This window comes from Aptenodytes patagonicus, chromosome 10, assembly GCF_965638725.1.
Source record: "Aptenodytes patagonicus chromosome 10, bAptPat1.pri.cur, whole genome shotgun sequence".
NCBI classification, from domain to species: Eukaryota; Metazoa; Chordata; class Aves; order Sphenisciformes; family Spheniscidae; genus Aptenodytes; species Aptenodytes patagonicus.
The window spans coordinates 12722195-12748848 of NC_134958.1; the positions used below are offsets into that span (position 1 = coordinate 12722195).

Below are 26654 nucleotides of genomic sequence, written 5' to 3' on the forward strand. Positions count from 1 at the left end.
GTGCACTCTAATTAAGACTGTAGGTAGTGAGTTGGCTTTTTATAGCGTGTAAAATCCATAAACCGAAGCCATTTATACAGCTGCCCACTAAACCTCACACCCCTATAAAGGCATGGCAAGATCTTCCCCAAACCATTGTAATATTGCTGTTCCAAGAGTTTTTAGTATTGGTGATAGATGGCCAACCTGAGAGTAGGAGGAAGAGCAGCTCTTAACTTATCCATGAAATCTGAGCTAGCACAGAAGGAGAAGTAGTATAAAAGAGTCCTCACAGTTATGTGTCTCCCTTAAGGATGACAGTCTCCACTCCCTCCTTTGCAGAGCTGCAAAGCTCAATGTAAACCTCACTAAATAAATTAAAATCTTTCCACTGACCTAAACTGGCTCTGTTAAAACCAAAACACTGAACTGAATTCAGATGCATGGAAATGAGGTGCTGATTTTTTTCTGGAAATCATGCTGGACTCCCTTCTACACTTCTGGGGTCTTAAAGCATTTGTGCCTCCTCTCATGCTGCCCTCTCGCCTCTGAGAGATACCTCATCAGCAGGAAAGGTATCAATCACATTTGTTCTTCATCACTTCTTTCCTTAGAAATTCTCCTTTGCTGCAGCAGATGAGAAATTTGGCAGTGGGGAGGCAGCAGGTGTGCTGAATGCTGCTGTCATCATCCCTCACACTGACTACTCTGCCTCGTTAGTTATATCGGTACACCAACCAGGGTATAGGGCCAATATTAGCATGTGACTACCCAGAATACTCGACTGATATCACACCGTTAGGCCAGCATGAAATAGTGTTTCTTCAAATTGTGTCCAGGTGCCACATGGGCGTTAGCAGAGCCCAGGGACTAATCCCAGTGGGCAGGCTGGATGCAGCCAGTTTATTTGAGAGAATGCTAGATTTGAGCTGTATGGACATGACTGAGGCTGTGCCAGTTAACCTCAGGGTCAGAAAATCACCTGGCCCCACGACATACCTACTGTTTCCTTGGATCCCTTCGTCTGGCAAACCCTAACTGTCATCTCCTGCCTTATACCCAGATCTTTCAGTTCTCAGAGCCTAGGTTGCCTACAAAAAGAAGCACAACTGCTCGCAGATACTAAGGAGATAAATTTCATCCTCCCTCTAGAAATGTTAAAATAATTTGTCAGATGGTTTAGATCACTCTGTATGAATGCTGTGTCCTCATCAATACTCGCCACTCTGCCAGTTTTTCTGTCATTCACAAATTTTAACTGCAGTGATTTTATATTTACTTCTAGATCATTAATGTAAATATTGATAGGAGTGAGTCTAATACCAGAAGCCCACCAAAAATACATTTGATGATTATTCCACATTGACAGTTGCTTTTTGAGATCTGTTACTTAGCTCATATTCAATTTTTCCATGCATGTTATTGATACTTGTATAGTGCTAGTTTTTTAATCAGAATACACTGAATCAAACATGTTACAAAAATTTATTATATTTGCACAGCTACCCTAATTAAACTAGCAACCAAATCTGTGATCTCATCAAAGAATGAAATCAGGTTTGTGTAGAATGACCAATTTCTTGTGAAGAACTAAACCTCATTTTAATTCCTATCTTTTAATTTTTCATTGATTGAATCCAATTAACACCATAATGTACTGTTTTTCCTCCTGGAGTTAATGTCTTGTCCAAAATCTGCTCAGGATTGTGAAAACATGCAAGGTTTGTTTGTTTTTTATTAAAGACATTTTCTAAAATTAGAGGACACTCTGGAGGAAACAGTCTGAGAACTTGCAATAGAGGCATCCAGAATAGTGACTTAGTTGCTGGGCTGGCATATCAAGAAAGCCCCGGGGGAAGAAGGAATATCTGAGTCATCCTCAAAACTCTCCCTTTTCCAGGTCTCAAGCACAAATCAAAGAGCAATAGGGAATTGTTCACATGCTGCTTCAACGCAGGCAGAGATTGATTTCAAGCTGCACAATGTTACACAGGCCTCTTGCTCTGCAGCAGGGCTAGTCGGGAGACATAGGCAGACATCTCTGCTCTAGGGGCAGGGCAGAGAATTAATAGCATAGGTTGCTGATGTGTGCATTAGCAGCAAAGTAGCTATTGCTTTTTTCTCTAGCTCACTCTCACTCTTATCCTGTTTTCAGAAAGGAATATGATTAAGATGTAAGTTGTTTAGATTCATTTTTAATATCTCCTGATCAAAAGTGGAAGCTTAAATAGCATATAAGAAATTACTTTGATATTAGAGAGAAAGCAGAATAGTTTAATTTGCTTCTTGTCTTTCTTGGCTTGAGATTTTGAAGCAGATGTTCATATGCAAACACAAAAAAACCATCTTCAGTCCAAGTCTGAGCACATATCGCATGGTTCAGAGAGAATATGTATAGTGAGGACTACAACAGCATGCTTCCTGCTTGTAGTGTCACAAGAATGTCACAGGCGATGACCTATGTAAATTGCCTGAACATGGGATGAAAAAAAAGAGAGGAGAAATCTTTAAAAAGGAACAAAATACTTGAAGTAACCCATACTCATAAAATGTGTAAGCATGCTACTTCAAGCATATCCACAGGTTGAAAAAATAGGAAAAACGCAGATTGAGTATTCTAGTAAGATTTTAATGACGATCTTAAGAGACAAAGAAGCAAGCAATGTTAAAAGAAAGGGGCTGATTTCTGGATCTTAAACTGATGAGACCATGGAGTAGCACATGCAAAGCCTCTGATTGCTCATAAATAGGGGAAACAGACTCCTCATATCCCCCAAATTCAAAAGGGCTGAAATGTCAGGTTTTCAAGAGGCTTTTGATTCTTTTTGGTCTGCGCATGTATTGAGGAATGAGAGATAGCTAAATTGTGGAAACCAAAGCCAGACGCATGGGAAAAACCCAGTCAGCAAGGAATCAAACTGGAGGATGTGTGATGTTTCACACATTCACTTTAACACACAACCTGAGAGAAATGGTCCATTGTAGCAAATACCACCAACCTTCCATCTCCCCCAGGAAGAGGCACACCACTTGCGAGCAAAACCTCCCTGTCCTCCCAGACTGATTCCAAAGCAGACAGTGAGTTAAACTGCTTGGAAAGAGCGAACCACCTCGCCTCACCATTGCCCGGGAAGAGAACTGGCACAAACACAAGCGTAGGCTTAGCACTTTCAAAGAGTAATCCCGCCCGTTCCCTTCAACCATGGAATCATCACGGATGGACATTATCACTGATCCTAGTATTTTCTATGGGTTTATGATTTTTAAAATGCTTTTTATACATTTAATCTCCACTTCTTTTACAAGAACCTCAGGAAGATCTCCAGAAACATTTGCCAACTGTTTGTGATGAAGATGGAAGAGGAAGGGGAAGCAGACTATGAATGTTAACAAGTAAAAAGACTTAAGGTTTGGATATAAATCTGGGATGCTTGATCCCACAGCAAGACAGTTCTTGAACTCATACCATTTAAAAGCGTGTCCTCATAGGCATGGCTATAGATCCAGACCACACAGGCATATGTTACACGTGTACATATACACATCCTAATGGATTTCATGGAGACATTGCCAGTTATCTGTCTGGCTATATTTCTGTGGAAGCCAAAATGTGTCATGGCGACTTTTGTATCTCATAGGGTCCAAGCACACCTCATGCACCTATGTCCTTAGACCTCGGAGAGGTCTAGTCACAGCAATTGTGTGACTATCTGTCACTGATGTCACATCACGACTATAGTCACTGATGGTGTCTATAACACCATCATATCGTGTTATGGGCCAAATACCTGTTCCATGCTTGCTTCTAAATATGTTCAGGTTTCATACAGGAAATGAAAACATTTTAAAATGTCTCTCTGTGCCTAGACTTGTATCGGTAGACCAGTATTTGCTCTGCATTAACTGAGCATAAGCTGAGTGCAAAATCTGGCCCTTCATACCATGGGATATTTTTGGCATTGGGCCCAGGTAAGAACAAAAAAGCAATTGTCTGAATTTAATCAGTTGGTGTTAGTTGGCAGTGCAAGAAGTCTTTATGCAGGTATTTATTTGTCCCAGTAATAACAAGAATATTGGAATTTATATCCAGGAGATAAGAGAGCACCTTGTCACTCAAGCACAGCTAACAAGGGAATCACTATTTGGTACAGACATGTAAATGCCAAATGCTTAGTCTGGTTATTATTGTAAATTCCATTTTTACAACCTCTTATTTTTAAAATGGTCTCTTAATTGATTTTTAATTATATTTTTCAATGACATTTAACTACACATGCTTTGTAAATATACCCACACATATGACAAAACATATTAAAGGAGAAAATACCGATACATTAGAGGTACTATCTTCACAGACTGCACTAAGAAGAAATTCTAGTGCTCTCATTAGATATTTTGCATAAGGAAGTGAGATCAAATTTGTTCTGGGTATAAGTGGGTGTGGTTGTATCATAGGCAGCTGATGCCAGCCAATTTGGTCCTCAGAGTGTTAACGATACATATCACCAACCCATCAGTACAGAGGTACACTGCTCCTTCCTGACAGTTATTGAAATGGAAGGGGAAGGTACGTAAAACAGCCACGGCAGGGTCACTAGCTCAACCAGCCACAGGGTGATTCAAAGCAACTTCTAATCCACCTCAGCACAAAGTAGCTGGGGAGCTAGTGGTTGCTAAAAATAATGTACTACAACATTTTTCACTTATACAGTGTGTGTTACTTATTACAACGGGCAAAATACATTGCCAAAGTATTATTTAACCTAAAACATAAACAACACAAAGATTCTTTAACAAACAAGTCACAGCTATCTAACTTGTTGTGCGATTTTGGCTGGAATAGAGTTAATTTCCTTCAGAGTAGCTAGTATGGGGCTGTGTTTTGGATTTGTGCTGGAAACAGTGTTCATAACACAGGGATGTTTTCGTTACTGCTGAGCAGTGCTGACACAGAGTCAAGGCCTTCTCTGCTTCTCACACCACCCCACCAGCGAGCAGGCTGGGGGGCACAAGAAGTTGGAGGGGACACAGCCGGGACAGCTGACCCCAACTGACCAAAGGGATATTCCACACCATATGACATCATGCTCAGCGTATAAAGCTGGGGGAAGAAGAAGGAAGGGGGGGACGTTTGGAGTGATGGCGTTTGTCTTCTCAAGTAACCGTTATGCGTGATGGAGCCCTGCTTTCCTGGAGATGGCTGGACACCCACCCGCCGATGGGAAGTGGTGAATGAATTCCTTGTTTTGCTTTGCTTGTGCGCGCAGCTTTTGCTTTACCTATTAAACTTCTTTACCTCAACCCACGAGTTTTCTCACTTTTACTCTTCAGATTCTCTCCCCCGTTCCACCGGGCGGGGAGGGAGTGAACGGCTGTGTGGGGCTTAGTTGCTGGCTGGGGTTAAACCACAACACTTGTAGATCAAGACAGCAGACCAAACCTTAGGAAAGGTAAGTGCCTTTTATAACTGAAGCTGAGAGATATGCCCAAGGAAATCTAAATGGTGTTACTTGGTTTTCGCCTAAATAAGGAGTGTGAAAAACCTGAGTGAAACTTCCGAGTCTGGGCCCTGAGTGATTATCCAAGTTGAAATTTGGCCAGGACATACTGACCAAGTGCTGGTTTAATGTACAGTTCCACAAGGTCTTTAGTAATCAGAAGAGGTCAGGACATCTCCTTTATCTCAGCAACACCATGTTAGAGAAAAGCAGAAGGCAATGCATCTCGTGTCACCAGTGTGGTGTTTCGGAGGTGTCAAATAGCACAGCCTGAGCATCAGACAGGACTGCAGCACACGGTGCAGCGTTAAAAGACATAGCACTATAAATTGCATCCATCCAGTTGCCTAAAACACAGGTTTGGGATGGGTTTAAAATGTTAACCCAGTTAAAAACAACAAATGACAAAATCCTGGAAAGCCTGAAGCACTGTATGAAACTACCCAATTCCCTTGAGTTTCTGGGGCAGTGCAGGGTTCAGCGTCCCTCAGGTTTGGAGTCCAAAGGATTATGTGCCATTCAACAGAGAAACTATGCACAGGGAAAGGCTGGAACCAGCACCCTCAGATCCCACCACCCAAGGCACCCTACATTAGCCATTGGATTTGTTTGAAACCACTCACTGTTGTAGGTGCTGTTCCCACTAGTCTCTGCCGGTGCGGTGCTGTGCTCCCCCAGCCCTTCAGAGGTGGCCCTTCCTGACACGGAATGGGGAGAAAAAGGGAGAGACGAAACAAAGAAAGGGAAGAAGGGGACATGAAGGGTAAAAGAAGGGAAAGGGAGCATCTGTAACCGAACTCTTCCAACAGCTTCATTATACATATACACTGAGCACACTTCGGGCCTGTCAGTGACAACTTTGCATTGGCCCTAACTGGCTCCAGGTCAGGCGTGAAGAAGCTGTTTCACACAAAAGCAGGTTCACGCTCCAGAGCAGGCAGGCACCCAGGGTGGTTTTGCAAGCTGTCCTTAACCTGCAGTCACAGACAACTGGAAATTTCAACAAACCTGCACTACAAAAATTATTTTCCTCTTTTCTCTTCCATTGAAAATGCCTCTTTTTATTGAAAAAATTATGATTTCTGACTGAAAAATTCAATTTAATTTTTTTAATAAGTTGATATTTTTTCTGCCCAAAGTGATTTTTCCCAAAAAATTCAATTCCCCATAGGAAGAATACTATGACAAAACTTGTAAATGAGTGCTATTGATATATTTTATGGAAAATCAGGATTATAACTTGAAAAATACCACTTCCTGTGCATTTTTGAAAACACTGTATAACCTCATTGAAGTCAGCAGGATAACAACAGGTGACGGCCTGCATATTTTTCACTTAAACTTCTATTTGCTTACAATTCACACGTACCTTTTACATGGACAGATGTCATATTGTTATTAGCAAGACTGTAATTTCATTAATGGTTACAGAAGCAGTGGAAAACACTGGAAAAAATAGAATTTAGTATTTATCCAATTCCCAAGCTTAACAATTATGGCAGAGGCATAGTGCTTTTGTTGTGGAAGGACCTGATTTCTTTATGTTGTAGAACTCATAAAAACCACAGGACTGGGGAATGACTATATTGATCTTGGATAAGATTCACTCCTGTGCAGAGATCCAGCACAAGCCAGTATATCACATAAATTTTGTTTAAGTCCCATACTGGGGAATAAAGTGGCATGCAAATCATGCATTATTGTTACAATAATGCTTTGTTCCTAAATATTGCTACTCCTGAGCAGACTACAAAATTCTTTCAGACATTAGCAAAATAATCCCCATTCTGCAAATAGGGAGACTGAGACAATGCAAGGAGATGTGACCTGCCCAAGGTCACCCAGCAGGGAAGCAGAAGAGCTGGGCTACATCCAGATGCTAGAGTAGAGATCTGTGTTCTGTCCATTGCCCTTAGATACAGTACAAACATACAGTTGATGACAGCTTTTGCCCCCCAAAATGTCCTATCTAAAATGCCTCTTGTAAAGTCTGCTTGCACAATGGGAGATGAGTGTTCATCACAAAATGCACGCATTAATTCATGCCATTTAATTTAATTTCAATGAAACCTGATTTAATTAGGTGTTATATATGTTCTGCATAGATGACTAATGCTCTTTTTATTTTTTTCCTGTGGATACATATTTTACATGCTCTTTTTTCTTTCAGCAGCAGCTTTTGCTCACCCGTACTTCCTCCTATGGGATCTGAGGAAAAGGAATGTAACTGGCATCCCTTCCCACCCTTTAATGAAACTAGGGTTCGGATTACTGTCATAATGTGAAGACTGGTAAAACATCTTTGCTGACAGTTTTAAAACTTCCAGAACACAGAAATTAAGCAAAAATGAATTGGAAATCTCAGAGACAGATTTCAGTAGACAGCAATGCACACTCAATTCATTAACTAACTCCGAAAAACTGCAAGTGCTACATTTCATACGTGTCACAAACCCTTAAGAACAATGAAAGTGTTTGTTAACAGACTTTTTGGGGAAAAAAGCCAAACCAAATTGCAGTGCATGCTGCACTTCTGTGCCTCAGCAAAAGCTGGCTGTAAAATAGAGTAAACTGTGGATATATTTTAGGGGACTACAAGTATAGTTTAAGATCAATCCATTCCTGAACTTGTGCTGATGCTCAAAATAGTAATGGGAAAACAATCCTGTTAAGGTTTCTTGCAGCAAGGATAAAAATGCTTCCTTCATCACGAGTTGACCCTCTTGTTTTCTGGGGAAGCAAGTACATCGTTGCACTGGGGATCCAACAGTTCTTTGTTGTTTCTTTTTAAGTAAGCATATATGCACCTGTACATATGAATGGTTACTTTTTTATTTGGCCATAAAGTGCCCAGGTGGCCATTTAATCATATAATTCCTCACCTAATTGCATAAACATGAATATTCATGTACAAATTGCAATTACAAGTGCACATTCACTGTGCATGTACAGTCTTTGTTTTACTATTTAATTGCCAAAACACAAAAGGTTTCAAAATATAAGTGAACTGTTGGATTCTGTTTTGCAAACTGCCTGCTCAAAGGCTGAACACTAATAAAGATACTAGCCCAAGGAAATGTGCAATTCAGCTTGGTGCTATGAACAGTTAAAGCAAGCTAACGCAGATCCCAACCTTGCTTTCCCAGTCCTTGCACATTCAGAATCCCACTGGTTCCCATTTTATTGTGCACATGACCACAAGACAAATTTGGCAACAAAACTTTGAAAGGATTTTGGAATTCAGGTTGGCCTAACAGCAGGTAACAGTGAGAAATCCACTTCTCTTCAGTCAGTTGAAGTGATAGAAATGCAAGGTAGACCGAAAAGAATCAATTTGTCATGACCAGTAAAAGAGACTTGAAGCTTATGTTTTAATTTCTAATACCTAAACTGGCAAAGCACTTCAGAAGCTGACATTTATTGATCACGTAGCCTCAAAACAATACTGGTGAAGTTCAGAGCCCATACAGGCAAAAGACATGCATTAAATACAACCGGAAAGTTCCTAAAATTGCTTTTGATAGCAGAAAAATTGAGAAATAAATTCCATTTACAGACTTGGCACGTGTATGGGAAGCATATAGCCACTTTTACCAGGAAGAAAGTATTGGGATCTTGCTATTCCATGGCTTTTTCTTACACGTTAGATCACCATCTTCAGATGCAGAGTGGATGTTGTGCCTGTTAATGTCACTGGTCTCAATCATGCACTCCTTAATCAAGCAGAAATCCCTGCAGCTTTGCCCATATAAGAATTACAGACTTAGTTATAGGTCTTCTGGTGCAGATTTGACCCCTGCTGCCTCCCTGCTGCAATAAAACTCCTAAACCCTTTTGCATCATTACTTTTACAACTTGCCAGAGGGCATGGGAGTGCAGCATTTATGGGGTGGCATTCTGTTTTTAACCAAGAGTTGAGGCTTCATCCAGTGACCGTACTGGCCAACATACAGCAAGAGAAATAATCTAAACCAGATGCAGGGCTGGCAGGGATTACTTGTCCCAGAATAAATTACTCTCTCCACCAACTCTGCCCCCATGCGAAACAACAACTTGCTAGTCCTTGTTCAGTCATTGCCAGTATGTCCTTTTTTAGAACATAAAAATAGGTTTCCTTAATGGTGTAAAAAGGTTATTAGGATTGTTTATTCTAAGCTCTGAAATATGTATTCAATTCTCAATTTGCTTATATGTCTTTTAATTATATCAACATTGGTGTTCTGTCTTTGTAGTGGTAATTGGAAACATATAAAATCAAGACGCACTAGAAAACATTAAGCATTGCAGTGACTGGAGTTGTTTTTCACAGCATTTATCATCTCACTGCTTGTTTTTCAGAATTAAATTTCCAACACAATTCTCTTTTTAACATACAATATTAGGTGAAAATATTAAATGTTCAATGGCAGATGATGTCTATTTATCAGAGACAAGCACAATAAAAGCCATATCCTGCTAAATTGTGAGCCTGCAATTCACTAAATTACATAATTCAGCATTAGAGGGGAAGGAATATACATCTGGGAGATTTTGTGCAGAAAGAACCTTTAAAAACTTTGACATAGCCTGGATGTGAACGTATAGGAGACCATGCAAAGAAAACCATGTTGTGTGCTTGGGTGACAAACAGAATGATGGTAGTGTCCCTCACAATACGTGAAGGACGTAGTAGACAGGGCACAGCAAGAGAGGAGAGAAGGATGCAAATACTTCTGTTCTGAACACAGATAATGTGAGCTGTCCAGACAGACATACTAGTTGGAATTTGTTTCTTGAAATGAAATTATGTGTAGGCAAACACATACACAAATGAGATTATGTGTAGGTGGAGAAGGGAAGGAGACCAAAACTGCTTTCAAGGAGGGGACAGCCATCATTGTCAAGAATAGGCAATAGGAGGGTGAGGGTGATAGCATTTTTGGGGGGCTTGGCCAAGAGAGAAGCACTATGCCAGCATGATAAGTCTGTGATTGCACTGGAGAAAAGGAGGTCCAGACAGCACCTGGAACCATGGATTGTGAACCAGAGGGCAGCTTACACATTCATGTTTGTGAAAAGAGGCCCAAACATTAACAGAGACTTAAAAGTCTTTTCAAAAGAGAAAGAGAAGGAACAGGAGCGATCCAGGCAAAAGCAAACGCAGCTCCTGAATGGCACCAATGGCTTCTGATTTAGGAAATGCCTCAAAGGGCAAGTGTGTAAGTAGGAAGATAATACCTATCTATCCATCTATCTACACATACATATACTTTCATAACCATAGATAACTAAAGATGGACAGCTATGAGTACAACAAACACATATTTATATGTACACAGGCACATACATGCATATAAAGACATATAAATATACAAGTTATAAAAATGTATATTACATATATATGTATAAAATATGTAAAACATACAGATGAAATATAAAATATATGTACACCTTACTAATATACATTGAATATATACTGTTTAGTCAGAACTGAAATATTCAGGTGCACATATGTGCACTCAGATATGAGATATTTACCTGGCTAAAATTCAAAACTTCTTGAGGTCTATACAAGTATTTCTACAATGTTAGTGATCTGGTTGTATACAAAGGCCATGACTTAGACTGAACTTAAAATCCCCATGGAATCAACAATAAAATTCTTCTGGGTTCCTATTTTCCAGTTTAAAAGGAAGCAAATGTTTAAAATTGTACCAGGAGACATTAATTACAAACTAATCTAAATGCATTATCATCCCGCAGTCGTTTGGCCTCAATCCTGAAATAATAACTGGTGAAGTGTGTTCTTAGGTGCAACCAAAGGCCACTTTCAGGATGGGGCTTCAGCCTTCAAGTGGTCTGTGGAAGCTGCTGCATATCAAAGCCGACTCAAGACAGCTGAAATTATTCTCCACTGAAATCCATACGAACATTTTGATAGTGACAAATGCCATACATCATTAAAGTTCTTCATTCAAGGTGCACTTCATGCTTTATTTACCATATTTTAATAGGCAATAATAATCAAATAATAAATGGGGAAAAATATGCTTTTTGTTACCTTTGTTCAAATTTCACAGTGTGAGAGAGCAACATGTGTCTAATTTTTTGTATATCCCTGAACAGCCTGAAATGACAGATTGCCCATAATCTGTTATAAAATCTCAGTGCCAGAACATGACAATAGATAGCACCATGGAGTGTCTTGGTTATCTCAAAGGGAATAATTTAACACTAACCAATAGCAAAAGGGTGACCCAGTTCGGAGAGGCCTGCAGAGAGATACATTGCTGGTGGCTCCAACATGGTGGCTACATGCAGGCACAGTTAAAAGGCAGATTAATAGGCAGTCAGGTGTGAGGAAAAAGGCCAAGGAGCCCTACTGTGGAACACACGGCATTTATCCTATTTTGTAAAGCACTTTATGAATTAACCTAGGCTGGTCTTTTTAAAATAGTGAGCATCCAAAGATTCACACCAGTGTTTCTCCAGCCTGATCTGTATTCCAAAACAATACTGCTCACATAAATCTCAGTGTTGTTTTTTACTACAGAGTGAAAGGGAAAAAAGAAAAGCTGCTGTTAATCAATAGGCTGCATTGCACAGCACAGTATATGAAAGTAATAGTGCTGTGCTTATCATTTGTGCTGCCACCAACTAATTGCTGTAACTTGCACTTCATTGTCCTCTGTAATATGATTACAATAATAGAGAATGACAAATAAGAACTGTTATCTTTCTACTGGCCAGTCTTTACTCGCAGGCTGAGTTCTCATTCAAATGCATCTATCTGGATGAATAAGATCTACCAGATTACATATTGACTTGAAAGGTTTAATACGAGCAGTGACGGAGAGCCGCCTTAGGAAATATTTTCACAGGCACACTTTTGGGATCTAGCACAAAAATTCTTTACTGCTGCTTTTGTACCCACCATGGTCTCCCTTAGCTCTCCCTGCATTTAAGTCAGCGATGCTCGCAGACAAAAAACCTGATTCCTATGAAACACTTAACATGCCTTATGTCTTCCCTGAATCAGGTCTTCCCATCATTCACACACCAGAGAGGTGGTCTGATTCTTTTGATGTTAAATTAGGTACCGTAACTTATAAAACTGCCTACATTGATTATCAAGCAGAAACAGGCAAAGAATATTATGGATAGGAGAAAAGACTTTGGGCTCTGGCAAGAAAGGATAAAAGTATCTGATCATTGATGTGTGTCCTAGTTAAAGAAAATCCTTTGTTGCAGTAAAAAAGAACCATAGAAAATCTGAATGAAACATCCAATACCCACATTATGACCACCTGGTCTCTGGTGGTGGTCAGAAGGGGAAGAGGAGCCTCCCAGTCCTCATCTGTTGCTTCTAAATTCTCTACAAGAGATCAGTTTTCCCCATTGGATGTAAAGGATGTGCACAGTATCAGAAGGAAGGAGAGAATGGGGAAGCCATAATTCCAAAGTCTTTATTTATGCTAATGATCCTCAAAAACATCAGTGTTCCTATGCAAAGACATATGGACTTTATGAGACACTGCAATGAAAGCCCAGAAGTTTCACTAATCAGATGAATGCACTTATAAATTACATCTTTTTAATCCCATGGTAGCCTCACATGTAGGTGCCTCAAAAGTCAGCTTTTACCCTAGGCATACACAACATTCACAAATATCACTAATATTTGTCTACAACAAAAGACATAATTGCATTAAGGCATGCATATGCATAATTAAAGACATCCATAGGTGAAGCAGCATAAAAAAAGCATGACAAAGAAAAATGTTGCTGAACCATTTCTTTTCCAAAGCCTTCCAAACCAAATTTGAGGTAACTAATTGCCCAATATGTACTGTTACAACAGCCATTCCATAATAATGGCTCTGAGGTAGTTTCCATTCTTACCCCATGCTAAGCTCTCCTTTAAACTTCTGGATTTTTCTAACTCCTTCTGGAGATTTTGTTTCTTTCTTTTTTTTGTTTTAGGGACATAAGATGCTTTTTTGGTTTTTTTTTTTCCTTGGTTACAAACTAGTTATGACCAAGAATCTCTCTTAGAAAACAGTACTACATAAGTGTCCATAATTATGTGTAAACTAGCTCTAAATATTTAAGGACCATAACAGTACATAGAAGTAAACCTAAACACGACCATGAATCACTGTCTCATTTGTATTATTTCAAATGCTCTGCTAGTTAATGATGTTTTGAATTGTTTTATGATTATTATAACCTCTCTGATAGCTAAATCAATCAAATAATCATTGCTGTAGTTCATCAAGTATACGTCTGTAGAAAGATGGTACTTCCCTTGCATACTAAGGAAAAACAACATTTCTTTGTTACATACATGATTAGTTAGTCTTAATATTCTGGAAATGTGGTGAAATAGTGCCTTGGAGGTAATAGTTAAATATTTTTGCATATGTTTACAGAATTTCTATTTTTCTTAGAAAGAAAAAGACATAAATTATACTGCACACCGTTATGTAGTCAATGGCATGTATTGACTGCAATATGTTACTCAACACTGCTTCATACCAGGCATTTACATATACTTCTAGAAATTCATCCACCATTTTGTTCTTCACAACTATACTGTATCACACTGATTTTGCTTTTTAATTTTATTAAACCAATCTTCCAGAAGCTTTTCTACATCTATGTGGATACCAGTTTTTCTGTGACCAGCATTAAAAGAAATTACTTGTCTTAGCACTGCATTAGCATTATCATGGTAAATTGCTTTAAAATATCACTTGTAACTGTAATATTAGCACAATAAAATGTTTTAAATTTGCCTACTGTGTCTCAGAAATTGCCCTGATATTGAATTACTTCTCATAGTACATTAACAATTATTCTAATAATTGTCAGGAGCAGTGATGGACATTTCATTCTCCTAAATGAAGGGAGATCGCAGCTCCAAGGACACAGGCAGTTTATTAAATTTCATAACTCTTGGCTTTCAGGTAGGTGATGTGGAAGACTTACAAGTATCAATTACAAGTTTGTTGTACTAATAGCTTGTAGGATTAGAGCATCTGCAAGCTGCAATTTTATGCAAAACTCAAGATCAAGGCTTCCCATGCAGTGATTCCCATTACTGCATGATAAAGATGAATGCAACCCAGTGTTGCTCAGAAAGACCGTTAACTAAATGAAGAAAGCAGTTCAGTGAATGTGGAATCTGTACAGGAGCCAAACTGAACTCCCTCTTATAACTCAGAGATGCAACATTTGGGCAGCTGCCCAAGGAAAGAAAGAGAAGAAAAACCAAGTCTGCATGCATTTTTATTTCTCACTGACTATAAGCCCATGGTTATAAAACCTAACTAAATTCTTGATTTCTTTATATGTGCTGTTCCAGACTCTTTACCCCATGTATTCTTGACTATAGGAATGTTGTTGATGTTAAATGCATTATGATAACTTTGCAGTTAGGGATATAACATATTCCCACTAAATTTTCAGTATGATGCAGTCCAAAGTGAAAACAAGATAAAAAGAATTCGGAAGATGAGAACTCAGTGGGGTTTCATAATCCTCAGCATGTGTACAGCTAAGAGGCAGAGATCCAAATGACCTGGACAAATCTGCATAAAGTGTTTTAGAAAACATAAATGAATTCCTGAAGTAATCACTCCATCAACACATGGGATTGTATCTCCACCTCTCCCACTCTTCACTTCTGCTTGCAGAAGAAGACTTGCATAATAAGTAGAAATTGCATTTGCAATGTACTATTTTTTGAGCCTTTAGGATGAACAGTGTTCAACCTGACTACCTGGTGGGTATATTTAATAATGTATCAAAAACATGTATGCTGTGTCTGATTCTTAGAGGAGAAACAAGGAATGATAATCTCTAAACATGTTTGTTACACAACTTTCAAAATATAAAGGGCTGAACAGTAACGTAACCTCTGCATTGCACAGTCAAAATAGTGAATTTGGAATTCACAATGTATTCCAAATTTGACTCATCACTCCAAGGAAGGTTACCAAAGAAGGCTGGCATGGAATGGTTAAGATGCTAGCTTGGAAAGGAAGTTACGTTTGGTAACCAAAAGTGAAATTCTGGTCAAACTGAAACAATGATACATACATGGCATGAGACACCAAACCCTCTGAAGAAAGAGGCTGTGGTTATCACAGCTGAAAGTGACTTCAGAAGCTGTTCCTGGACTACATGGAAGCGCATGACTGGAGACAATCCTCTGGCACATACCATTCAAGTACTGCTCTCTATAGTGGACTATACTGTCAGGGTCCTGGGTGCACTGATGGGGCTTGATGGCCCTGCCCAGCCTCTTGTGGGGCCCCCACCCACACTCCCTGCCCAAGGATCCAGAGACTCCATTTCAGCTCAGCCCTGGGCCTTCAGTCCCTGCCTGAGCTATGCTGTAGATGTGTTTGCCTCCAGCTCTGTCCCAGCCAGGCCTCTGCCTGGCCATGAACCCTGTTGATCCCCAGCACATGGACTGATATCCTGGCCTGACCTCGGACCTGCCTTGTCACCATGGACCTGCTTGGTAGTTGCTGTACCATGCCTGAGTATCTTGAGTAGGTCTCCTAAAACAGACTTTCAAAGAGTCACTCATGAGGAACAAGCAAAGAAATGTACAAGATGACAACGCACCACTTTATACATGTCTGTATGAGTTTCGATACATTTTGATCAAGGACCTTCTGTAAATTCAGAAATAGAAGTCTGAGGTGTAAGTATTGGTCAGCCGCAGAAACCCCCCAAGCCTTACATAGTAGAGATCAATAATGTGACAAAACCAAGCCTAATCAAATGTGGCATGGATAAAAGTACCAATATTTAATGCTAATACATTTATTACAGAGAACTCTTTTATCAGTAGGGGCAACACCACTCACTGGTTTGGAAGACATACAGTTACTTGCAGATTTGCCAGTATATTGACAGGCAGAGAAGGCATTAACTGTAAACTCGTAAAAACCTAGGCATGTTGTAAGCAGCAAATCAGAAAAGAAAAACTAAGAAAGCAAGCATCCAAGTAGTTCTTCAGAGCCCTGTTCCTAATCTAGAGATGTATTTCATATATCCTAATAATTGCCCAGTATAACAATTCTATTAAACTGTTGATAATACTTTTCACATAAAACAGGGTTAAACTTGGACATTTCTGAAATAATGTTTTTTAAATCATAGGTCATTTGTTCGTGATAATTAGTCTGTGACATCACTCATGTTAATGGTAAACATATGGTCAAACGTAATACTACCTTAGTTATTGCTACATTATGTTACATAATCCAAGTGCAAAACATACAAAAAGTCAAGAAGCTGAAGCCTGCACTTAGTTATGTTAATTCTCTCAAGTATGATGATATTTCATTGCACCTCTTAATAGACAAATCTTTTCTGCATCTCAACTGCTGCTTGGCAGTCTGGATAAGAAAGATGTGGGTGATCCATTCCTGTAGCTGAGATCACACCCTGCCTGCAAGTGCCTCACCAGATGGTCAGCATATTGCATTTTCCCTTTGGTAACATCCTTTTTTCTCCCTGCATCTGGAACTCAAGTAGGAAAATACTTATGTTGTTTCCTATAGTGCTGAAGGTAGGGATGTATCCTCAGCTATTGCACAGTGCAGCTACCCATGTCTATACAGCATTGTGTTTTAAGCTGAGATATATCTGAATTTCAGATTCTGATTTCACCCTCTCGCAGTCTGTTGATTCACCAGCCAGGTAACTACTGTCACTTTGATCAAGAATTTCTACAAAACAATTGCTTATTTGATCTCAGGTGTTTGAAGTGTTGCTTATTCTATTCCAATGCTGCTTTGAAATGGGCTTTTAACATTCATGACTTCCATCCTAAAATGCCTCTATTAGTTGATCAAAAGGTTTTCTTGACCCCGTTTAAAACTTCTGGAGCTCTTCCTGCCTATTGTCCCCTAATTAGTCACAGTCCCACTGAAGTCCCGAGCGGACACTGTTTTCCAGAGGGACTTGTATCTGAACAGAAAACACTGAGTCATACAGTAGGTTGTTGGTAGCTTTACAGCGAGTCCTGTGAAGTACCAGCACTCCACATGAGGTCACAAGTGTGAGCTGATGAGATTGTATTCACTTTATTGTTTCCTTGCTCTGAGCACCAAAGAATGTAATAGCTTTTTAAAAATCCTATGTTTGCATTAACTGATAACGTGTTCTGGATGGAATGGCTTTTTTATTGTAACATTTTAGCAACAGCTTCAGAGCTTTGAAAAGGCATCATTTTAATATGCACAGTGTTCACCTCCTCAAATAGCTGATACTTCTAAACACTTTTCAAAAGAGTTAAAAATGTTCCTTGTAGTATTTTAGGGGTTCATTTCCAAGTGTTTCCAATTTCTTTAGAAAACAACATCCTGAAATCAGTCATTCTGGAGACTACACTACGACGATAGCTTGGCAAATAGTGAATTCAAATGTGCTGCCTTAAAACTGACTGTCACTTTTTAAACTGGCCACAGCAGGCAAAGGGAAGATCCATCTAACCCAAGGAAACAAAAGTTGTGATATGCAGATGATTGCTTACTTGCTTCATTTCTATAATAAAAATTAGTTGCAGAAGAAAATCTTCAAAAGCCTTGCATGTCAGGAGTCTAAATCTTAGAATAGAATAGAATATTTCAGTTGGAAGGGACCTACAATGATCATCTAGTCCAACCGCCTATTTTGTATTTCAGAACTGATAGAAAGCTTAAAAGCTGAAGTATCACTGGCTTTAAGTATCTAAAATATTTATGCTGCAACTCATTAGATATATCTATGCTGGTCTAAATTAGGTAGTTCTGGCATTGCTGGCAGTACATACGGGGCATCAAAAAACTCAACATTGACTGCCAGGCCACTCAAGGAGCAACTTGCAGAAAGCTTCTTACTGTTTCATCTGCATTACTAATATCTTAACTTAGTAGGTTCAATCTGGTTTGTTTATGTGTACTTCTGCTGTGATCATGTGTAGAGGTAGATACATCCTACATCAATTTTCAAAGTGCAATTTAAGACTTTTGAGAATTTCACCCCCAGTTATCCTTTGTTAATGTCTCTAGGTGAGGTCAAACTCCTCTTCCACTTTTACAAATTTGTAATACTTTCTTTTCTCTCCAGAGCAATTTTGTTTTGTCTATAAACCATTAGCTTCAAGGAGTTACTCCAGAGTAACACTGATGTGTGATCAGAATATAAACCAGAGGGAATTGCCTGTGTGTGTTCTCATCTGTACCATTCTACTATTCTCTCCTTTTCCCTTTTTTTTTCACTCTCTCCTAGTTATCCCTCCCAGGCATCTTCCAAATCCCTTTATTGGGTTTACCATTTAACAAAGAAGCAATGAACCCACAGAATTCTCCCTTCATTACTAGAGCATTGTAACAGCATCTTGCTTTACTCATAAATAGTATTTCATCACAGTATCAAACTTGTTCCTGGGGAGGAGTATAGTGTCTATATTTTTAATTACAGGTAATAAATAATCATTTGCGATGAATTATTTTAAACTTTTACTTTAACAATGTCAACACCAGCACCTCTAACTATGTAACTAGCACACACACATACTCTGAGAAAGAGAAGGAATGCAAATCCATACCATAAATTACAAAAAATAAAATCCAACTCCATCCACCTCAGTGGTGGCCTGCCCATTAATCCACCTCCCCAGTACAGAACTAAACTTCTGAGTTTAGAGCTGCTACCATTTCTGAGGTCATCCCACAAAACTACCTTTGCTCACCAGCCAGGCTACAGAAGTCCCTGCCTCCATCTCTTCAAAACTACACCTAGGGGAAAAATTGCCCTTTGAACAGCTACAGGGTTTCTATATGCACAGAGAATCAGAACTGTCAACTTTCTGCACTGTGGGAAGAGAAACTCTTGGATTGTCAATGGCCTAAACAACATATCAGCTGAGAGACTCAGTAAACTCCTGGCTAAAAGACCTTACAGTCATGATATTTTGCATATTCAAAAGTACAACAATATCTGGAGAGCTTGATTTGCTTTAAGACATTTAAGATTCCTCTGATCTTTTTTCAGAAGGACCACCAGCATACCTAAATAAAATTTACATTTATACTTGCCAGGATATGGACAATTGTCTCAAGAATATGAATTTAAACTCTGCAAAACTTACATAAAATATTTTTTCTGTAAATCTATCTAAAATAGGCGATTTGGCAGTATAGGGTGAAGGGTTTATATGCATGCACTTCAGATGACCCACTTAATTCATACCTGGCTTATCTACATCACTTATGCATTCATCTCAGAACCACACCACCTAAAACCTTCAGACTATCTACCTTGTCTTGTAGGGCAGCTAAAGCCTCTTAAGGAACAATGACCAGGGTGCCATATTCCATAAATGAATGCCCACTGAAGTCAATGGGATCTCACATAAAAAATCCATGTTGGATGGGTCCCCAAGCAATATGTTTTCTTCAACCATAGTTTACATTTTTGGTGATGGACATGAGTTCTCATTACTGTTGACAATTTTTACATACCTAATTAATTCCCTGAGCTCCCTATTAAAACTTCATGCAGAGTCTAGCCACAGTATAGAGGTGGCATTTTTGCTGGAGAAAATTCAACCTATTTGATATGTATTCCTATCACTTTTTAATAAAACAGGAACTAATCTTGACATCTGAGTCAACAGGCACTTCATCCAAGAAGAACAGGATAAAGATGACAGATCTGATGGAAAGTAGTGTTTTTCCTATACAGTACATGGAGAGCTTGCATGCCAAGACAGTGTCATTGTATAAAAGCAAAGCAAAACTTGCTTCATATTAATCTATACAATAAACTAAACAAAGCTCTTGAAAGATAAGTGAACATGTAAGACACAGTGATACAATTGTCTATTACTGATGATGATTTAGGCTGTGAATAAAGCCAGAAAACCTACTGTCTAGGTCCCTAGGCTCCTTTGCTCCCAAATGAAAGAGTGCTCTGCATAGGGACACTCAGGCATTACGCACACAATTGATTGATAGGCTTTTCAAAAGTTGCTCATAATGACAGCACTTATTCCAGCCAGACACTTACCCATATGCTTAAATTTAAACGTGCTTAAAATCATTTCTATTCAGCAAACCATGCGATCAACTTTAAGCATGTGCTTAAAAGCTTTGTTGAACTAGGTTTAAATAAGTAGATATTGTAAGCAAGAAGAACGAACATAAAAGTGACCACAGAGCTGGAATCAGCCAAAGCTAAGGAGAGTCAGGTCTCAGGGGCCTGGAGGAACGGGATGCCAGCCTAACACAGACCGTGCCCAACAACAACACAGACCCAGTTTTCACACAAATGGCACAATGGTAATGAAATGTTACAATCCGTTAGTTTAATGTCCTGACTTAATATGACCAGCTGCTTTTCAGGCAGCAGTTCCGTACTGTAAACAATATCACGGGGTCAGGTCCGAAGGAGTAATAAACATGCTTGAAAGAGGATTCAAAATGCAAGCTTTGCTCCTGTTGATGTGAATCTTCCCCTCGCCTCTGCCTGCCCCCTTGTCCCACTTCCCTCTTGTCTGCTGAAATGGGTTTAAACCCTAACTCAGGGTTTATAGTGCTTTCCCCTTCAAGACCCCTTTTGATGTTCAGCTATGCTTCAAAGCATGTTTGTGATAATTTTTTTGGTAACATTCCTTCTGGAAAGTCCAGGTGACACCAGGGCTGAGCCAGGGCGTGGCAGAGTCCTGCTGAACATCCCAAGGATTTTGGTTAGTTGGTCTGTCAGTCTGTCCTAGGGACGCTAAAGGGGCCAGGGACAGACTGGATGCTCTAATATCAAAAGTTGCTGCAGTGTGTAAGAGGCTCTGGTTTTTGCATTTCCTTGCAGGGAACAAAGAAGAGGGGCATAAAATCTTTCACTCAGTTGCTGAAGTCTTCATTGTTGCAAAGATAAAGTCGCTGGATAGGAGCTGGAGCCATTTAGCAATTAACTGACATTTTAAAAAACAATTCTTTTGCAACATTCAGGCAACTCTTTTTATTATCTAGTTAATGGTAGCACTTACCGAAGCTAATTTTATGTGTAATAAAACTTCATCACTATCCCTTCTTCTGAAAGAAGGGGTGCAGAGGACAATTGGAATAAGAAACATATCGTTTCTTATTCTTTATCAGTCATATATGTGTATATGACACATCACAGGTATCCAAAACATTTTCCTTTCTTTTTTTCCCTCTTTCTTTCTTTTTCTGGCTGTGTAACTGCTGTACTCTTTCATGTCAGAGGTCACCTATCAAATTCTACTCTTCTTTCTTTTTTCTGATCACAAATCAATGATGAGGACAACAGAAGGTTAGATCCTTTCTAAAAATAGCACTGATGTTGCTGTTTGCTTATTCAAGGTCTGCCGAGTCTCTGTCAGGCAGAGACTCCTAAGCAGCCTGTTCCAAATCAGCAAAACTGGGTGCTTGCTGACCCCCCTAATGTGCTGCAGCTGAGGAAAGATGGATTAACTGTCTGCCCAAGCCACCCTGCTCCAGCCTTCGGATTCTTGCTGGGTACTATTAGAGTAGCAGTTGGTGTTAAGATGCAAGGAAAATGAAGGATGAGGGGGGAGCACTGTCACAGTGAAAGGTGATGAGATGACATGGCTTTTAACTCTTTTTCAATCAACAGAGTTTTTCAGCTAGCCTGTCTCAATTCAAGTGGGTCTGGTTTTCTATCAGTTGTTATTAGCTTGATAACTGTTATATTCAGACAGAAAAAAGTGGACAGATTGATATTGCATATGGTATAGATTTAAAAGCATAAGACTGAGGTTTTATAATCTCAATAATAATATGCAGAGTATGCATATTATTTTCTAACACAAAGAAAGGAGAGAGCAACAAACCTGAACTGGCTCTGCATAATAATCGTTAAAGAAAGCATGGGGACTTCCTCAATGGGAAAATTTTAGTCTGTATCAGATCACTGCATACTTTAGGTGCTTTTCATGGCTGTTATGCCAGCCTTGCTTTGTAGTAAACAATGTTATTTTCTACAGGTGAAGAGCTGCAGGCAAATAGCTATAGGTTTATGCTTTAAAAAGTTGTCCATTGACACTGCTGAGGCTACATGAATTGACACCCACTGAGAATCTGCTTGTATCACTTCTCTGTAGGCTCAAGCAAAAGTAGCTGGACTGTGTGGAAAAGGCACTTATTAAAATACAAACACTTCTATCAAAAAGAAAGATCATCTGGAAAGTGCTGGCAAAGTATATTTTGTTCTTTCCTTTTCCTATTTGTTCTAGCAGGACAAGCCAAACTCAGCTGTCACTTGCAATGCTGCAAACAAAACAAGCTGGTGTAAATTAACAAAACTCCATCTGGGGTTGAAAGTGCTAATTTACACTGAGTGAGGATCTGAGCCACTGGCTAATTTTACTGGTGTTACTCAGCTTTAACCCAAAGTAGGATTTTTCTCTGTATCTTTTGCTTCTGTTTAAGTTGAAGCAATTTTATGAATATGTTCAACAATGAGCACCCCAGGGGACAGCTTGGTAAACCAAGCAAGAGAGAGAAGAAAGAAATTATAGATCTGTTTTTCAGACATTACAGTGTATGTCAGCACAGTGATCATGTCTTTATGCTTACCATATCCTCACTGTGACAGGGGAATAGACACCTACATTACTGCAAAAGTCAAAGGCACTGAATGGAGCAGTGATTTAAAAAAACTTGAGATTTGGACCCAATTGTTTTCCATTCTTTGTAATTACTTTAGCTTTCAACATCATCTTTTCCTGTGAGTACTTCAGTAAGCAAATCAATTTCCTCTTTTCCTAGGAGAGATTCTGCCTAGGTTTAACTTTCCAAAAAAAAGCTGTGTGACGGGGTATTTCAGATGTGTGCTCTTCATCTGAAAACAGCTTTATTCATTATTTCAGCTACACATATAATCTGTATCTATTTCCATCTAACTTTCCACAGACAGGTATATTTACTCTGCCATATATGTGGTAGTGATATCCTTCAAAAATATAGGAGGGAACTCAAGAATCCCAGCTTTTCACTGTGATATACAGTGAAAAGACTAATCATGGGATGGTTTAAGATATAAAATCTTACGTAGAAACCATCGGAAAGCAATTGCAAACTATTTTAGGCAGGCATTGTTACTATCTCAGCGATCTGTACTGGTGGATTCATGACAACTTTGATATCTGTAGTAATTCTAGTAAAATGATACTGTGTGTCTTTGGAACATCTTTGGGAGACAGTTTTTCTGAAAAGCATGTGGCACATAAAGGCTGTGGGGCAGAACAGCATCAAAGTGTGAAAGCACTCAGCTGGGGCAGCCAGAGGATTGGGTTTCATGCCAAACTCACCCTGTTGTCATCTTTTAGACCAAGTCGTAGGACTGGATGTTTCTTCATGCTAATTCGGTGCAGTCTTCCAGCATTTGCTTTGCTTTAATCACATGCATATGCATACGTAAACTTGGCCTAGGATGTGCTAAATGCTTTTCTAAATATGGATGAACTTCTGAATTGCAGCCTTATCACAGTCATATTCCCACCTTTGTGAAATGCAAGAAGCAGTGGGAGGTGGTTTTTGCTTTGCAGTATCATAAAAATACAATGTTAAAACTGGCTTTGTGCCTATTGTATGGGAAATGATCTGAGAGCCTAGCATTTAAAGAGAAGTGGCTGACCTACTGTGAAACATGAATAATGTCCCACATTTCATGCCTTGGTCTGCTCATCAGAAGGCCTTCTCTGAGATTTAAGTATTGTTTTTATATTTCTTCAGTATTTTCAGATGAAAGGTGCTAATGTGTCAAACATTATTATTAACTGAAATTCATTGCATAGTTGGAATATCTAAGAGCCTGATGTTATCTGAGACACACTGAGAACTGTATTACTTCACAAAGTAAAGTGACTGTATTAGACTTCAGAAAGAATCTCAACATTTATATAGCTGAAAGAATGATTTAAAAATACATTTTTAATTTTAAATTAGACTTTTTAATCAAAGTGGTAGATTGCAGCAGCTACACCAAACCTAAATGCGTGACTCAGTTCCTAGTGAGGATATTCTTTAAACAGATGAGCAAAGTTTCAGGCTGATAAATGTCCTTACAATTATATATGCCTTCTATAAGTACAAACTAGAAAGGAAACCTTCTTAGGAATGAGAATTTAAAGTATATTCTTTGCATCAAATGGTGCTGATTTTTTTCTCTTCTTTTTTAGTCCTCTGTTTTTGCTGGACATTTAGAGCCCCTCTAGTAAGTGCGTTTATGAATTTTCTCTTGACTGTTTTGGTTTTCTGACTCTCAGAGGGATCAATAAATGTTTCTTTCTGTATAAGTTTTCCAGTGAGGCAGAGAAAAGAATCTTACTCAATGATCACTAGAGAGATGCACATGGTATGGCAGAGTTGCTGCTGACACTGATGCATTTCTGCTATAGTAGGTCTATGTGTGCCCTCAGTTTCACTTCCAGCTATGAAAATTGTAGAAGGTTGGAGGGTTTGTTCACTCTCAGTGATTCCATACAGTTTTACATCACTACAGACTGTGCATTATTGGTTTATGAATTCAGGCCTTAAAACCTCATGAGAAGCCTTGATTGTGGAAGTACAGACTCTTGCCATCCTAAATATCTACAGGCATAAGAACTTGTTGAAGTCTACAGATTGGCTTTGCAACACATGTAGCAGCACAAGCTGCAACATAAGCAAACCAATGTTCACCCTCTCCAGTTTTGACCAAATCCAGTGCCCTTGGAAGTCAACAGAAACCCTGCAGTAAGCTGGTATAGAGAGAGATACAGAAAAGGCCCACAAAAAAGAATGAACTTCACTATTCCAAATATGTGGTCCATATGGCACTACTTATTAGTATATTTTCTATTGGCTGATTATGACATACTCCATGACAGATAAGAGAATTAACTGTTGTACCAGTAGTACACACGGAGACCCCACACCACCTCACACACATAAGTTTCCACTGATTTCCAGCACTGGACTGGATCCTTCATCTGCCCTTTTGTTTCTTCCTGACTGTTTCATTTTCTTCATTCTATCCTGTGCTATCAAGCATTTGTTTGCATACACCAAGAAGAAATTATTGAGCTGTTACTCTGGAATGCCAGGGCTAAAGAACATGAACTCTATTGTACAGTGTATCTATCTTCCTAGTTTATGCAGCTGCTGTGATGATTAATTAGTTAATGCTATGAAATATTTGGAACATGAAGGTATATAGCTATATAAATGCAAGAATCCATTAATTATTATTATATAATGTCAAGCACAAGGCGAGCCAGCTAATAGAACCAAAACTCTAGTATGTACTTCCAAACGTGGAGCAAAATTCACCAGATAAAACTGAATTTTCTATTTAATATCTTCGCTAAATCTATTCCAATTTTATCTATGTTGGGAAATTATAGAAGAGTTTTGCACCTGGACCACTGTGTCTTCCAAATGCTGACTTTAAAAGTGCTATTTCCCTCTGAGCAAAACTTAGCTGATCCAGATATTTCAACATTTATGACCCTAGTAGTCTCTTTCAAAATCATAATTGTTAAAACATTAAAGATTTCTATACTATGCTAATAGAGAGAAGGTAAGCTGGTGCTAGGCATCTGCTTCTTGATAATAATTATCACAGTAATGAAGTTTTGCCATAGCTGTTAAAATAAGAATCCAGTTTTGACATTTATAAGAGTGGCATTATGAAAAGCTGAATTCAGAATTATCTCTTTATCATACGACCAAAACAATTACAGATGTTCTATTGATGTATGCTGTGGTCCTCTTCTCAGCACAATAATTATCTTTTAATGAGCCCACATTAATGTAAATTGGATTCATCAGGAAATAAATTTCACAATGAATGTGAGGCACTCTACAGGTAACCTTTCATGAAAGCAAAGTAAATACTAATCTTGATCATTTGTGGACTAGAGATTTCCTTTCAGGTTTGAGACAAGTAAAAAAATCCACGTGGATCACATTGTTTCCTTGCATTCTAGGCAACTTGAAGGTTTCATGGAAATAAATTGAATTTGTCACTTCTGTAAAATTTGGTTTTGGTAAAGGATGGATAACAGTGCACATTTTATCTTGGTTCCTACTTCCATCATGCCCTTATTCACCTCAAAGAGTCATTTGTGCCATAGTACAAATAGTGGGAGTCCCAGTGCCAAAAGCT

At 38.9% G+C, this 26654-nt stretch overlaps 1 protein-coding gene across 2 annotated transcripts in view; it reads right to left on the minus strand.

Moving 5' to 3' along the window:
* The window catches only part of MEGF11 (multiple EGF like domains 11), a 217581-nt gene that overhangs the window by 126737 nt on the left and 64190 nt on the right, over positions 1 to 26654 (minus strand). Inside the window, exon 6 of one of the 2 annotated variants that reach the window (XM_076348089.1) lies at positions 6101 to 6175. The exons of the other annotated variant lie outside the window; for it this stretch is intronic. Coding sequence (XP_076204204.1) covers positions 6101 to 6175 — 75 coding nt within the window. The remainder of the gene's footprint in view (positions 1 to 6100; positions 6176 to 26654) is intronic. 2 annotated transcript variants of the gene reach the window in all.